The following is an 18090-nucleotide window of genomic DNA, read 5'->3' as shown; positions in this document are numbered from 1 at the left end:
AAAAGTGATTAGCCTATATGATTCTGAAGAAAGCTCACCTTAAAAAAAGAAAAAAAAAAGTGGAACCATTTAAAGCTAGTAAGGGCTGGTAAGATAGATTTAAAATCCAATCCAGGGAGAAGCTGCGAGTGCAGATCAAGAAGGATCTGAAACTTTCAAAGAACTTCTAAAAATTATTGAAGAGTGGTGTTAAACTTCTCAACAAGTTTTTAATGTAGATGAAACAGGACTTTTTTGGAAACAAATGCCTAAAAAAAGTTTTTCATGTCGAAAGAAGAAAAAAAAAAAAACATGCCAGGCTTCAAAGTGGTGAAGGATTGGCTGACTTTATTGTTGGGTGGTAACGCTGTGGGGATTTTAAAGTAAAACCTCTTTCAGTTTACTGTGAAGATGGCCAAAGTACAACCCAAAATCAAAGTTCCGAAAACTTGGCAGTCCAGGGCCATCGGATTAATAAATTCATGAATTTAATTGTCATTTTAAGTTTAATTTTGATATGTAATATAGTTACTTACCACATAATTATATACGTATGTAATGGAGAATATTTTATATGCAATAATTTTAAATATTTTTAAAAATTAAATATTTTGACCGACATTGATTAGGAAATATCCTATGGCATAGACCGCGACTCACAAATACATACGTTACATTACGGGAATACAGCTTGCTTAGCACTGATTCACTTAGCACTCTGTTTTTCAGGAACGAATTATCAGCATTAAGCTGGGATTACCTGTAATATACTTATAGAATTGGATGATTTTATGCTGTTAGTTAAGAAACAAAATCTAAGCAAGTACATCCAGTTGACATGGGTAGACAGTGCAATGTTGAGTCAGTTTGGTGTGACATAAACACTGGAAAATGGAAAATAAGAGTAGGAGTGTGTTATAGGCCTAATGAATCTGATGAGTAAAACGAACAGAGAAACAGTGGGCCAGTAAATCAAAATGTCTCATAATCATCATCAGCCATTTTCAATCCACTGCAGAATGAAGGCCTCTCCAGCAACTTTCCAGTTCCTTCTGTTTTGAGCACTGGCCATCCATTTACTGCTCAAAAACTCATGAATTTCATCTATCCATCTCTGCCTTTGTCTTCCAGGTTTTCTTCTAGCCCCTCTTGGGTACCATTCTGTTATTTTCTTAGTCCATCTGTCATCATGTCTTCGAGCTATGTGTCCTGCCCAAGACCATTTTAGTTCTTTAGTTTTGATAAGAATGTCCTTTACTTGAGTTTGCTGCCTAATCCATGTGTTTCTCTTCTTATCTAACAGTCTGATTCCCAATATAATTCATTCCATTCTTCGCTGTGTAGTTCTTAGCTTCTCTTCCATTCTTTTGGTGAGTGCCCAAGTTTCACTTCCATAAGTCATGGTGGGGAGTATACATTGGTTCATTATTTTACGTTTCAGACAAACTGGGATATTGCTCTTCAGTATGTGACTATATTTCCTGAATGCTATCCATCCAAAATTTATTCTTCTCTTGACTTCCAGCCATTTATCATTATTACAGCTAATAACTTGTCCCAGATAAGTATATGACTCCACCTTTTCAATTACTGCTCTTTCAATCATTATTTCCCTTTCCGTGGCATACTTGTTCATCATTACTTTTGTTTTAGCCATATTCATCTTTAGTCCAAAATCCTTACTAACTGTGCATAACTGATTAAGATTTTCCTCTAATTCTTTGGGATCGTGGCTTATGACCACAATGTCATCTGCAAATCGTAAATGGTTTAGGTACTCTCCGTCCACATTGAGTCCTTTCTGCAACCAGTCTAATCTTCTGAAAGCTTCCTCAAGAGCAGCAGTAAACAGCTTCGGAGATATTGTGTCTCCTTGTCGAACTCCTTTCTCGATTTTAAATTTGCTGCTGTCTTTGTCTAGTCTAATAAAGGATGTAGCACTCTCATATATTTTCTTCAAAATCATAATATATGGAGTATCTATGCCTTGTCTTTCCAGTGCCTGAAACATTGCCTTATGCTGTATGGAGTCAAATGCCTTTTCGTAATCCACAAATGCCGGGCATAATGGTGTTTTATATTCATTTGCTTTCTCCATTATCTGTGATATTACGTGAAGGTGATCCATAGTTGAGAATCCTGTCCTAAAGCCAGCTTGCTCTTTCGGTTGATTCTCATCAAGTATTCTTTCTAATCTGTTAGTAATGACCCTTTTGAACAACTTGTAGATATGGGATAACAATATCTACAAGTTGTTCTACAAATATGGGATGTCTCATAATAGGGGATTTTAACTTTCCAGATATTGACTGGAACTTGTGGGTTGGTCACTCGCACACTAGCAAGATATTTGTGGATTTACTGGAGAATTGTTTTCTACAGCAACATGTTCGAGAGGCAATCAGAGGGAGTTAATACTCTTGATCTAATTATCAGCAGTGATTATTCATGCATTAAGAATTTGCAGATAACGGAACCACTACTTGACAGTGATCACAGGTGCCTCCGTAGCCAGGTGGGCAGGAGCAGCAGTGTGTAGCACACGCTTCTTGATTAGACCGGGGTTCAAGCCTGTGCCCACCAAATACGGAAGGATGCAGAAAGGTCAGGGAATGACCACTGCATATCCCCGGAGAAATATGGCCTTAGTTGCTAATGCTCCTAAAAAAAACCCAAACCAAACAGTGATCACAGTGTACTGATGTGGGATTTACTTAAAGATGTTACTACTATCAAGGGTAAAGGGAAAGGTTTTTGTAAAGGTGACTACATCGGTCTCAGACAGTTTTTAAATTCTATTTAGTGGGTTCAACTGATGTTAAAAACAGCAAATTTTAAATGGGAAGCCTTCAAAGAATTAATCTTGGAAGCTACTAGGTTTTTTATACCAACTAAGAAATACTGTTCAAGATTTAGACCTAAATGGATGTCAGTTGAACTAATAAGGCTCATGGCAGAGAAGAAAAATGTGTGGGATGCATATAAATTAGCAGGTGACATAGAAGACTATGGCAGATATAAGCTAGTCTGTAATCAAGTCACAAAGGAGTTCAGGCAAGCTAAGGCTGATTACGAGAAATCTTTGGCAAATGATGCTAAGAACAACAAAGACTTTACTTATGTAAATTCTAGAAGATAGGGGATGAATCAGATTGGTCCACTTAATGTTGCTAGTTCAACTGTTGATGATCCTGCTTAGATGGCTGACAAACTGAATGAGTATATTGCATCTGCATTCACACATGAGGAATTCTGTAAGGAAGGAAGGAAGGAAGGACAGGACAGAAGTTTATTAAACTCTAATGGAGAGCAAAGTGGAGGAGAAATTGTTGAAGTTAAACATAAAAAAAAAAAGGCACCTGGGGTAGATGGAATCTATCCAGTTATATTGAAGGCGGCGGCGAGGGAAGTAAGAAAGCAAACCCTTAGCCATAATTATGAAAGCATCCTTAGATTCAGGGGAGGTCTCTATGGACTGGAGATGTGTAACAAAGATGAATAACAAAGGTGAAACATAATTTGTTACCTGTTAGTTTAAATGCTGTTCCGGGGAAAATAATGGAGTCACTAGTTAAAGAAGTGATGCAGGATCTCCTAGACAAGACTGCAGTGATAGTTCAGACACAGCATGAGTTTGTTAAGGGGAAGTCTTGTGTGACAAATTGATTGGATACTATGATGTGGTCACAAAGGAACTGGATGGAAAAAATAATTTTGATATCATATACTTGGATTTCAGGAAAGCTTTTAATACTGTTGGACGTGGAAGACTGCTGTACAAATTGGAATGGTATGGCATTAAGGGAAATTTGCTGCAATGGATAAAGGGATGGCTGAGAGTGGGAGATGGCAGAGAGTGGTAATAAATGGACACTGCTGTATGTGGACTAATATTATTAGTGTAGTCCTCCAGGTTTTGGTGCTGGGCCCATTGTTGTTTTGTGTACTTATCGATGAAGGTATATCAGGCTTAATGTCTAAGTTTGCAGATGATACAAAGGTTTGCGAGATTGTTAATGACAGTAAAGACAGTATGCTACTGGAACAGGATCTAGAAAAGTTAGGCAGATGGGCTGAGAAGTGGCAACTGAAGTTTTAACATTGAAAAATGCAAAGTAATGCATATGGGTAGCAGTAATCCCAGAGAAACGTACCAACTCTGTGGTACTCAGGGAGATGGAGAATGCAAAAAGACCTCGGGGTAATTGTATAGTCAGATATGAAGTTCTCTGAGCAGTGAAGACAGGCCACCAGAGCAGGTCATGTTGTTTTGTCAATGATGTATAGGAATTCTGCTAGCAGATTGTTGTTGTTATGGGAGTTTAATAGCGCATAAGCTACTATGGCTATAATGCGCCTCTGCTAGCAGAGACAAGGTGATTATGCCTTTTGTATAAGGCAGTGGTCAGGCCACACCTTGAGTACTGCATACAGGTATGGAGATCTCAATTTAGGAAGGATGTATAATTGCTAGAATGAGTACAGAGAAGGGCAACAAGATTGAGAGAACAAAGGGGTGCTCTTACCAAGAGAGGCTTAAGTTCTGCAAGTTGCAGCATCTGGAGACTAGGCACCTGCAAGGTGATCTAATTGAGGCCTTGAATGATTTGAGCAGGCTCAATCCTGATGGGATACTTCTGCTTGCTGAGATTAAGAACCTGAGGGGGGGGGCATAGATTCAAATTGAGGAAAGACAGTTGTAGGATAGATGTGCAGAAGTTTGCCTTTAGTCAGCGAGTAGTTGTTTGCTGGAACAGACTTCCATCTGTTGTTGTGGAAGTTGATAGCTTAAATAAATTTAGTCTGAACTAGGAACTAGACAAACATTTGGAGTGACCGGATGGGTAAAATGGGTAAGGTTTTTTTTTTTTGGCTGATGCTATATCTGCTTGCTTTCTTGCATAATATGCCTAAACTAATGTTAATTCTAAAGATAATATACATAAAGTATGGCTATTCAATAAAGAACTTTTTTTTTTTTTTTTTCACGACATACCTTTCTTAATCATCCATATTTTGATGGTCCTTTTCAAAGTAGTCTCCATTTGATGAAATACACTATCCTTCAAAAACATGGTGGAAGCCATATTTTTACATGCATTTGAGACTTTTGAAATGAAAAAATCAGAGTGCACAAGGTCAGAGCTGTAGGGCCAATGAGGAACACATTTGACATTAATGCTGGCTAAGTACTCGATGAGCAACATGAGGTCTCACATTGTCGTGATGCAGCATATACTCACCTGTGCGGAGCTGTGGTCATTTGCAATGAATGTGTGATCCCACAGAGTGTGCAGTATAGTTCTGTAGTAAGGTCCTGTAACAGTCGTATGATGTGGCACAACATGCTAGTAAACCATTCCTTAAATGTCAAAAAAAATTATCATAACCTTTCCTGCAGAAGCCACAGTTGAGTGTTTGCGATAACAGACTTCCAAACAGAGCTTTGTTGCTTACTCTCTAGGTTGAAATGATGAAGCCATGTCTCATCTGCCTTTACCACCTTGTGCAGAACTTCACCATCTTCACTAACCATCCATTGCAGTTCTTGACAAACCTCCATGTGCACTTGCTATTGCTCAGGTATGAGTAGTTTGGAACCCAGTGTGCACAATCACGTGTCATATGCAAATGGTCATGGAGAATACTGTGCATGCTTCTACTGATATTCTCAACATCTCTGCCAATCGCTTTACTGTTATAGAGTAATCTGCTTTTATCGATTACAGAACTAGTGTTTATGGTTTCTGTGGTGACAGTAGTGGTTAGAGCCCGAGAACTGCCAATTTTTGTGATTGAATCACGTTCATCTTTAAACATTCTAAACCATCTGCAAGCTGTGCTATATGTAAGCATAGGTTCATCGTAAGCCTCTTAACATTTCATATGCTCCAGCTGATATTTTCTTGAGATGGAAACAAAATTTGAGAGCAGCATACTGTTCCTGACGTGTGCACAAACGCGTGTCATATGCAAATGGTCATGGAGAATACTGTGCATGCTTCTACTGATATTCTCAACATCTCTGCCAATCGCTTTACTGTTATAGAGTAATCTGCTTTTATCGATTACAGAACTAGTGTTTATGGTTTCTGTGGTAACAGCAGTGGTTAGAGCCCGAGGACTGCCAATTTTTGTGATTGAATCACATTCATCTTTAAACATTCTAAACCATCTGCAAGCTGTGCTATATGGAAGCATAGGTTCATCGTAAGCGTCTTTTCTTGAGGAAGCATAGGTTCATCGTAAGCCTCTTTTCCATCTCAAGATATTTTCTTGAGATGGAAACAAAATTTGAGAGCAGCATACTGTTCCTGACATGTCACGTCTATTGCTAAGTAGGCAAAACTGAACAGGCATAAACTTGACCAACTGACAAGGCACCATACACGGTGTGTATGAGTCAACTACGCAGTTGCTATGTGATGCATCTTGGTTGTGTCTTAAATTCCACAGCTCGGCTAGAAACAGTAAGCAACACACACACACACAGTTAAAACATTGTTTTTCTATGATATTTAAATCAGATAGAAGCCTCTTTTAATATTTCATTCTGTTCAGCTGATAAACAGAATGAATTGAAACAGAAACAAAATTTGAGAGCAGCATATTGTTTTGTGTGTCATATTCATTGTTACATAGGTGAAAGTTAACAGGCATAATTGCTGTGTTGCAGCTTAGTTTTGTCTTAAATTTTGTAGCTCAGCTAGAAATAGCAGTATGGTTGTTTGTGAAAAATTATGATCAGTCTTTATTGAACAGCCCTCATATCTTCTGAATATGTGGATTTTAGGCTTGATTTCAAACCTAAAGGTGATTAAGGATCTTGTTGTTGATGGCATATACGCATTAATTTTGTGGAAGATGGCACTGAACCATTAAGGTTAATGATGAAGTCATCACTGGACTGGAGATATTTCCTTGGATTGGAAAAGTGCCACTTAAGTTTTGCAAATTAGTGTCTGGAGACTAGGCACCAGCGAGGTGATCTGATAGAGGTGTATAAAGCCTTGAATGGTTTGAGCATGCTCAATGCTGATGGGATTCTTCCTCTAGCTCAGAATAATCACCTGAGAGGGCATAAATTCAAATTGAGGAAAGACAGATGTAAGATAGACGTGCGGAAATTTGCCTTTAGCCAGTGGGTGGTTGGTTGGTGGAACAGACTTCCATCCGTTGTAGTGGAGGTTGATAGCGTAAATAAGTTTAAGGCTCAGCTGGACAGGTATTTTGAATGAACAGAGGGATGAAGTGGAAGTGGGTTTTTTTTTTTTTTTTTTTTTGCTGATGCTGCATAAGCTTGCTTTCTTGCATCAAATGCCTCTGCTAATGCATTAAAAATGGTTCTAACAGCGAAATGGATAACTACCAACTGACCAGTCTGACTTTACTGGTAGGAGTGAAATTCATTTGAGGCAGTGATCAAGAATACAATACAAAATCATTTAAAAGAAATGGAATTCTGAATGATACAGCATGGTTTTAAAAGGGAAAATCATGTTTCTGGTTAGCAATTTTGACAGTCACTCATGAGCTGGATGCAGGAAATAATTTCAACATGTTTACTTGAACTTCAGGAAAGCATTTGACTTATTCCCATGCGAGAGATTACTATACAAGTTGCAACATGTTGGAATCGCAGGGAAAATCCTTAGATGAATCACAGGATGGCTGCAGGGCAGGAGACAGGAGTTCACGACTAATAGTTTTCTTCAGATTGGGATAAAATAAGAAGTGGGGTTTCCCACGAATCAATACTTGGTGTACTGTTGCTTTTGGTTTTCTTAAATGATACCACGAAAGGATAGAAGGGTGTGACATCAAAATTTGCAGACAATGTCAAGATTGGTAGAGTAGTTAATGATTGGCACTAGATCTCACAATACTGGTCAAAATCTTAATACCGGTATTTCGGTATTTTTAATTTATAACACCGGTATTCCAAAAAAAAAAAAAAAAAAAAAAAATTTTTTTTCGCAATAAATTTTGATGACAATTAGGTGCAATAAAGTAAGGAAAAAACATAATTACTTGAATTCATGTTTTAAATCAAACTTTAATTATAATAATAAATATTCTAGCAAAAATTATTAAACATACAGTTATTCTAAAAACAAAAAAATAAGCATCCACACTACCTGTTCCAATAAAGTGAGCTCTTAAACTCAATAGTGTTATCATTTAAACTGGATCTAATTTTGGTACATATTTAATTAGCGGCAGAAAACATCCTTTTGATTATGTACTGGTTGGTGTTTTGTGATAGTAGTAGACGTGTACTGCAATAGTAGTAGGCAAGTTGCAGTTTAATCTCCACCTTATTCCCTCATCTTCAAAAAATCTTATTTCCTTTTTGACTTTTTATGGCACTATATCCATATTAACGAAAGAAATGATATGACGGTTAACCTTGGTGAGGAAACCAAATCTAAGTTGTGGGGGGTGTTGCTTATTTATTAATTTTTATTTCCCTGTACCTTAGTATCACAATCAGTGGCCATTGTTTTGATTTTAGTACAGCAGCTCCCCTCAAGCACTAAGCCCCACAAGCTACCTGACTGTGTTAAAAAATGAGAATTTTCAGGAGCTGAGGGATATCCCCCCCCCCCTACAGACACGTTTATACAGTCCATTCTGGTTATTTGGGACACATCGGGACGTGCATTTTGGCCCGATTAAGTGGCTGCCCCAATTATCCGAAGTTTCACGTAAATAGTTAAAAATACAATGTAACCCCCTCCCCCTTTACAATTGGTTCACTGTACAATCAAATCATGTTATGACGAACTCGCCATAGTAAAGTATCGTTCACTATACGATGTGTAGTAAGCGCCGGTCATTATGATCACATTTGTGAATTGAATTTTAATTCTATTAAACAGCGATTCTAATTAGAGAAAATAGGAGGAATATTATCCACAGGCTATAAAAGCAAAGATATATTAAGCACAAATTTACCCTTTATTACCTTACCAATTAAAAAATTAAATGATATGTGAAAATCTGAATAATTAATACGTACTGTAATATGTACATACTAACTAGTTGACATTTCTGTTCACTGACATTTGTGGGTGGGGGTTAAAATTTAAAACAGTAAAAAGATAAGCAATCACTAACAAAAACACGGCACACACAAATTGCAAGTAACACAATATGCACAAATGAGAATGGAGTAATGAGTTACAAAGCTTTAAAAATAGGAATGAAGAGAAGATCTGAAAATTAATTTTTTTATATGATTGAAGATTTCATGGAAGTGTAAACACATTTCACCATAATAACCCACAGAATTCCAGCTGTCGGTATTATTGCAAATTCAGTAAGATTGAGTTTACTGTCCATTTATGATAGATTTCACTAACAGAAAAGCCCAATAAACAGATGACTGCTAATTGTTTTATGGTTGTGACCTCCAGAATTTCGACCGAACCACGTGGTATCATCGGAGACAATCATAGGGTAATCTCCAATTCTGTGGTCTCCTGCCCCGATTAAACGGTATGCCGTCCCAATTAAGCGAAGTAAACCCTGGCTATTTTCTCAATTGGTTTCTGTTTTTTAAGATTTTCCCCAAATAAACGGCTGCCCGATTAACCGGTGGCCCAAATAACAGGAATGCACTGTATTAAAATATCATTTTTCAGTGGTATATGGAAGTGAGGAGTTGCAGCTTAATTTTGATTTCTGAAACAAATTTTTTTTTGCTAACAACAGAATTACAGTTAATGAAAAAATGTGTATATATTGTTGAAACTTGCCTTATCCTAAGCAAAAAATCCATCCCTTTGTTATTATACATAATCTTTTTAAATCTAAAATTAAACTATTCATAAAATTGCTATAGTGACAAAATTCTTCACCTGTCATATTTGTGTAAAGGCAGAACATGAGCCATTGAGTTGTTATTGAGTTGTTATGGCCTTAGCATCTAAGGCCATATTGCACTTTGTAATATATCTAATAGGCAGATCTGCATGTTATATGGACTGATAAACCTGGAATAACTCATGGGGGGTGTACCCTACTTCCTCCACTTGAGATCAGTTAATTACAGCACTGGTTAAAGAGGAATAATTCCTCCAGTCTGATGGAATTTGGATCCAGAACTCTTCAAATGACTGACAAGTAGATAAACCACTATACTGTCTTGGATAACTAGTTACTGAGTTGCAAATGTTTCTACAATCCATCTGAACTGCAGTGTATGTATAGCTCTGATCACATGAGCCACTGGAAAAAAAATTTTTCATACCTCTGCAGATTTTAAAGGAAATTGATCTGCTCATTCTAAACATACTGAAATTATGTCTTAATCACTTCTCCATTGAAAGATATACTGAAATTTTAATGAATAAACTATTTCAAATATCATACAATAAACATATATTGTACTACACATTCTATTTCCTTAAAAATATTTGCCACTCGGGGTTTTCCTTATAGTCCATTTTGCTTTCCCTCTTAAGAAATCATCAGTAATCTCCCATTGTAACAATATCCCAGTGACCTTGGTACCACTTCTCCATTGTGGATATGTCTTGAAGAAAGTGTTTCCCTTACTCATCACTTACATTTCCCAAATTTTAAAGAAAGAACTAAGATGGAAATGAAAATCAATTTTCAAAAACATTTGGCAGCCCATGTTTTTTTTAACATTGCAGTAAAGTTGACACCAGAGGCTCATAGTATATTTTTTTCCCTTTCAAGAAATCCATGAGCAACTGCTTTAAATGATCATCAAGTTGGTATTCTGACACTGTTTCAAATACATCACCTTTGCCGAGTTTCTTTATTTGAGGTCCAGTGAAAATTCTTTCTTTCAATTTTGCATCTCTCAATTAGGAAAAGATTACCTTAGGTAGTAAAATCCACAGCTTTCTTTATCCAGAGCCTTAACAAAATTCTTCATTAATTCAATCTTTATATGTAAAGGTGGAAGAAGAAAACACTTTTTTGGTTGAACCAGATGGAACATGTTTTAAATTACTTCTCGGGGTAAAAATTCCTCCCTCTTTCCTCACTGCTGTACAATATAATGATTTTCTGTTGCATGACAACTATAAACAGAAGAAACAACAGTATTTTTTGAAACCCCTCTCTCTAGATAGTGACTAATGTCTAGACACTAGAGATTAAAGAAACTTATGACCTGATTCCTTTTTCAATAGTCACTGTCTAGAGTGGAACTGGTGAAGTTGAGAAACTATTGGGAATGCATTTCAGCTGAGCAGCAAAACTGCTTTTAAACTTAATTTTGGCACATCAATAAATATATACCATTCATTATGACTGTGTTCAATGCCCAGTTCAATCAGAAGACTACTAATATCTTTACAGAAGTGCTGTCTTCCATAACAAATTATTTTTTGAAAAAACTTTGTGATATACAGTCTGTCCTCGTATAGCACGATAGTTGTGTTCCTAGAAACCCTCGTGCAATGCAAAATCGTGCAATATAAACAACAGGCCCTATGGGAAAAGTGGGGTTAGGTGCCGACCTCCCAAGATTGAACACACATTTGGAACCAAAACATTACCAAACACAATAAATAATCAGGTAATTTTAATCGTTATAAAATACTTACGTATTTTATAACGATTAAAATATGTAATAAAAATATAATATTTTTATTATAATATAATAAAAAATAAATATTTTTATTATTTATTATATTATAATAAATAATAAATTTATCATATTTTATTCGTAAAAATTATTATATTAAATAAAATGCTTATGTATTTTATTAAGACTATTACGTAATAAAATATTGTTAATGCTTTTGCTTCTATCATAAGCAAACTTGTTTTTTGTTTGATTTTTCTATCCAAACAGATGACAGCCATTCCATCTCTTCCAATTCTTGTGTCTTAATCTAATGGATTTTAATTACACTTTGAGTTGTTCCCGCTATGAAAGTTGTTTTTATTTTCTCCGCATTCTTTGTAATTCTCGGCGTTGCCTCATTTAGGTCTGTAGCACGTGCAATATCACATGGTCTTTCATTTCACTCAAAGCGTTTCACAATTTCATATTTTTTTCTCTATCGACAGAGGCGGACTGGCCATAAGCTTTACCCGGGAAATCCCGGTGGGCCGGAGGCCGGTGTGATTTTGGCCATAAACCATAGTATGAGGCCACTATAAATTTTCCCAGGTAAGAATTTTTGATCCAGTCCGCCTCTGTTTATCGATGTTTTGCTTTTATTTTTCTCTCTGAATATGCAGTGTCTTCACCAGGGCGCTTCCTTTTCACACCTTTTAAGTATTTTACTAATTTTTAGGGAATAAAGCGCAATTACAAAACGAGGAGGCACGCTTGATACACATAAACAAAGCTTGAGCGCATGTAGCAACTGAATAAACAACACCGTAAAGGCCGAGATACATTATTAACACCCCACATTTTACTAAAGCACATTTCTGGGGGTTACTACCATAAAACAATAAAAACAATTTCCAGTTTTGTTTCTGCTAGTGGAATCTGTTATAAACTGTTAGTAAACTCCATCTAATTGCATTTGCGATTATATCGATAGCTGGAATTGTGTTGGTTTTCACGTTATTATGGTGAAATGTGTTTCCCCTTCACTGATATAAATCACATAAATACATTTTCGGAATCTTCTTCATTCCTATCGTGTTGCGTTCATTTGGGGGTGATTCCGCGTTCGACTGCCATTTCTTGTAAACACAAAGGCGAATCGTGCATAAGCGAATTCGGTTCGGGTTATATAAGATAACGTTCCCCTATTTATAAATCGTGTATGATCGAATTCGTGTAATGTAAACACGTGTTATACGAAGACCGACTGTACTGTAATTTTAGTTCCTGCCTCAGAGTTCCACTGTTGTAACTTAGAACCAAAAAAGTTCTGCTTGCTCTTTAGATAAGTTTAAATCATGAACAAAGTCATTCAACTTATCTTGCTTAATTGTAATTTTCTGGTTACTAGCCCATATCTGTTTGAAGTGGATAATCCAGAAAAGTCTGAAACATAAAAATCCTCATTCATCACTATTTCCTTTATCCCATGATTTTGGGGGATCTGTATTGGCAGGTCTTCACCATGTGGAACAGGCCTTATTGCCGATCATATATTAGGATATTTGATGCTGTACTTGCTTTTCCCAGACATAACTAATATTTTTGCCATGCAGAAATAGCAAAAATCAATGAGGTTGCACAGGTCTCACCACACCACAAAACAGTAAAAGGCATATGCTTTAATTTTCCCAGTTAGTCACGTCCTCAGATTTGTGGTGCAAGTAATTCATCACATATTGGAACCCAAGTTTTGCTCAATCACCATTCTTGCAACCAAAGTACAAAGAATATGCTTGTTTATTAATACTATAGATTTTCTTCTGAGTTTTTGCTGAGTTGTTAAACATCCACATACAAAACAGAAATTGTTAGGGTGATTGAGACACTCTTGCTTTTCTTCTGCTTAAACATTTTAACAATACAATTCTAAGCAGAACACAAAAGAAACAAACAATAATGCAATAGATACACAGATAAACTGTACACATACTCACACTGGAACTGTCTTTCCATTACTGAAAGAGAGGGGTGCGAGACAGACAAGGTTGAACATATTAACCTTCCCCAGCATTACTGCTATCTGTGAGTGCATTCAGATATTATTATTTGAAGATAATGCAACAAATCAGTGTTCAGTATCATATCTACTTCTCTAAATTGTAGCAAGATATATGTATTATTGGTAAACACAAACTATAATTTTGGCATGTTGTCAGATTTTAAAAAAATTATTTTTGAAATCTACACAAAAATTGACTGCAAATTTGAACAGCTGATATATATTATATACCTGGACTCCTGCACACATGCAGAAATGTTTGTTTGTTATTTGGTTTTTAGGAGCATTAGCAACTAAGGCCATATTGCTCCGGGAATATTCGGTGGTCATTCCCTTGACCTTTCCGCATCCTCCGTATTTGGTGGTGATGGGCTCGAACCCCGGTCTAATCAAGAAGCGTGTGCTATGCACTGCTGCTCCTTCCCACCTGGATATGGAGGTGCCCGCACACATGCAGAAATACCATTGCACATAGGTTTACACTCATGATTTACCATGAGCATGACTGCAACCAGCTACACCCAACGGTATAAGATCTCAAAATTACATTATTGAATGTGCCATGTCAGCATGTTGTACTCCTCCATCACAGTATAGCAGTTTCACCATTTGTCACTCATTTGGAGACATCTGGGTTTGAGCCCTGTCAATGACTTAAATCCAGACATTTCTGGTGTGGAACTCCAAACTAATCAGCATGCTGAACTTATACTGTAGGAGTGCATAATATGTTGCTTTATATGCAGTGAAGTTTTTAAAGGCCTCTTGAAGTTAAGCCTGTAGTTAACCAATCTGAACAAGTGGAAGTAAAGTTTTCAGCTTGCACAGCATGCAAATCAATTCATGAAATGCACACTTGTACAGACAGAAAACTCAATGGCACATTTTTTTTTTTTTTTTTTTTTTTTTTTTTTTTTTTTTTTACCGATATGGTCTAAGTTTCTGGTGTGGAACTCCAAACTAATCAGCATGCTGATTTGTTTGGTGTTCCACATTTACTTGTATACATTGCTTTATATTCAAGTGAATACATGTTCAGATTACAGGTACTAAGTAATTAATGTAATTTATAATTACATACCAACTTTATCTATAGAAGTTTATGGCTTTTAAGCCTCTTACTGTAAGAATTTACTGACACATATTGGGTAATAAAAAAGCATAATTTTAATATGCAGTGAATTCACAAGGAACAGAAATAAAGCGTGCAAAAATAGCATCCTTATTATATACATTTCATATTTTGAAATCCTTCAAGATTTACCTAACCATGCAGTTTCGAATAAATAATGCTTCCCCAGTAGAGACTACTGTTATTTATTCTCAGTTTTGAGTGCCACCACCATCACCCAGACAGCACAGAATTATTGTTCCCTCATCATGTGGGTGGATAGGTAGGCACTGACAAGGGAACAATAATTCCCAAAATAGTTACATCTAGGTAGTGGTACTCAAAACTGAGAATAAATAACAGCAGTGTCTTCTTTAATGGGAAAGAATTATTTATTCAAATCAAAAGCACATGGCTAGGCAACTCATGAACTCATTATGGATTTCATAATGAAATGTTATAATAAGGATGTAATTTTTGCAACCTTTGTTTGCATTCTTTGTCGATTTACTGTATATTAAATTGATATTTTCTGCACTACCTAATAGATGTTAGTAAATTCTTGCAATAAGAGGCCTTAAAATCATAAACTGTTTTTGTTAATTTCCTACACATTTTGGCATCTCTCATATTGTGAAAATATTTCACTTTTAGGTTGGCTACTCATACACTCTGGATGTTGGCACTCAAAACTGAGAATAAATAATAATAGCCTTTCCAACTGGGGGAAGCATTATTTATTTGAAAGTGCATGGCTAGACAACCCATTTTGAAGATTTCATAATGTGAGATGTTATAATAATAAAGATGCTGTTTTTGCAAACTTTGTTTGTGTTCCTTATGAATTTACTTATATATTAAAATGAGGCTTTTGCACATACCCAATATGTGATACCCACTTTATTTGACTTTAAAAAAATAACTGGTAGTTGCACAAACCTGCAGTCTGGTTTGAAACCACTACTGTACTGTTATTGGTTATGAGTAGTTTATTACTTCTAAAAAAAAAATTTTGCAGTGATATTTTGAATACTTTTTAATTTTAAAATTCTTATCTACTCATGTGTTTCTTTTACGAAAACTTGTATTTTTTAACTCTATTAATTTAATAATATGGCAATTTTTTTTTTTTTTTTTTTTTACATTTTAAATTCAGAAACATCTTATATACAAGGGTATTTGAAAAGTTTGTGGCTTGAGTATGAAGGATTTTTTTGAGGAGTCTGGTAAGATGTTATTTTTCAACATATTTACATTTTGGAATATGTATATTTTTTACACCAATGCTACAATATGTTGATTCCAGCTGCAAACAAAGTTTTTCTTCACAAGATCTATGTAATGCCTCACAAGATCTGTGTAATATGTCCCTGTGACTGTGTGGCCTTTCTGAAGGTAATCCACTAACACCACTTCATCAGCATCCCAAAAAAAACTGATGCCATCACCCCTACCAGCAGAACGAATTGACTTGGCTTTCTTTGGAGGGAGAGAAGGGCTGTGTTTCTAAACTGCTTTTGTCTCTGGCTGAAATTGATGGACCCATGTGTCATCCCTGGTCACAAACCTTGCAAAGAAATTTGCTGGCTCTTCTTGAAGACTATGCAAATGTTTACTTATTTTACAACTCCTATTTGTTTTTGATTTGCTCACCAACTCTGGGACCCATTATGCTGACACCTTTTTCATAGCTAGAACTGCTGTTATTATGTGGTACATGCATTCAGATGAGATGCCCAAGATGCTGGCAGTGTACTGAAATGTCACTCATCATGCATGCTGTCACAACTTCTGGAGTGACGGATCTTGCAAGTCTTCCACGGCATGGGTCATCTTCCTGAAATTTCCTCCTGCTTTAAATTCTTCTTCACTATGAAATGCGAAGGGACATCCCCCCCCCAATGTTGTAACCATTGGGAGAGGATGCTCAACTGGTTTTGGCCTTTCCTCATTTATGCAACTTTTGTTGTCTTCAGAACCTGTAAAAGACTATCGAAACAGTGTGAAACATGTTTGATTACTATTTGAAGTGTTATACATTAAGCACAGAAATTAACACTGTACCACCACCCTTTCATACTCAGGCCACAAACTTTTTAAACCCTCATCATATTACAAGATTCCTGCCACATAGTTTAAATTTTAGTTTTATACATTAATCAAAAAATTAATAGATGAAAAATATTTTAGTTAGTAGGAATTGGAAAACTAAGACCAAATGTCTTATTCATGGGATATAAATCTAGTTGGCAGGATTGTGAACCAGAGCAGCTTTTGGAATATTTCAATACAATTCAGTAAGTTGTATATATATATATATATATATTTGTTCATTACTTTTTATCACTGTACAGATGTATTAAATAATCTGGGGTTTTTTTGTTTTTTTTTTTTAAATCAAAACACTTAATTGCAAAAGAGTTCAAATTTATTATAAAAATGTCTGATGTATGCATTTCTAAACTCCCTGACTTCATTCAATACCCATTTATAATAGATTATATTTTAATGTGCCTAGACTTGTATGGTACGGTTGTCTTCTAATCAAATCAAGACACCATAGTTTATTATCTCCTCTGCTTGATTACTCTTGTTGTTTGGTAACTAGTGACGTTGCAAGTGCAGTGGATAGGAATGAGCATATAAGGAGAGTAGAAAAATTAGGAATATGACAGTTGTCAGACTGAACTTATCCAGGATGCCCCTGAGCTATATAGAGAATAGCACTCACTAAATGTATACTTTGCAAGGTTGTTGATAAGGAAAGGGTCAAGAGTGTTAGATTAGAATTGTCTGGTCTTCTGGTAGGTAAATAATAATTTGAGTAAGATCATGTTGGAGAGAAGATGTGAAATACCAAAACAATGAAATTTGAAATATTAATATTAGTATGGTGACAAATGATGCAACAGAGCAAGCTTATACAGCATCAGCAAAAAAAAAAAAAAAAAAAAACCATATCCACCCCTCCAATAGTTCAATCACCCATTGGCTGAAGACAAACTTCCTCACATCTATTCTGCAACCATCCTTCCTTAATTTGAATTTAACCCCCCCCCCCCCCATGTGCATAGTCTGAGCAAGGTAGAGAATCCCATCAGCACTTAAAGAAGTGGACAAATTATTAGAAGGAATGAGCAAAAACGACCGACTCTTTAAGCTAAAATAAATAATTTTACCCACTGTTTTGAAATTTTTTTTCATCAGAACCAAAGTTGTTGCAAAATCCAAAGAAAATTGATCTGTTGGTTCTAAAAATGCCAAAATTACGTCTGTCACATCTCCATGGAAAGATATACTGAACTATTAGTGACTTAATGAACGATCAATTTCAATGATCATACAGTAGTAGTACATATGCTATTTTAAAAATGAGTCTTATTTTAAAAT

General features: G+C 35.9%; 1 protein-coding gene across 3 annotated transcripts in view; it reads left to right on the top strand.

Moving 5' to 3' along the window:
• The window catches only part of LOC150089241 (solute carrier family 12 member 2-like), a 544391-nt gene that overhangs the window by 432270 nt on the left and 94031 nt on the right, over nucleotides 1–18090 (top strand). For all 3 annotated transcript variants that reach the window (XM_090388535.1, XM_090388531.1, XM_090388539.1), the window contains exon 17: nucleotides 16891–16997. In XM_090388535.1, the coding sequence (XP_090244661.1) occupies nucleotides 16891–16997 (107 nt within the window). The remainder of the gene's footprint in view (nucleotides 1–16890; nucleotides 16998–18090) is intronic.

This window comes from Mastigoproctus giganteus, chromosome 2 (assembly GCF_048544385.1).
Source record: "Mastigoproctus giganteus isolate SK-2022 chromosome 2, ASM4854438v1, whole genome shotgun sequence".
NCBI classification, from domain to species: domain Eukaryota; kingdom Metazoa; phylum Arthropoda; class Arachnida; order Uropygi; family Thelyphonidae; genus Mastigoproctus; species Mastigoproctus giganteus.
The sequence above is the reverse complement of the archived record's forward strand: the minus strand, read 5'-3'. Positions and strand labels throughout refer to the sequence as shown.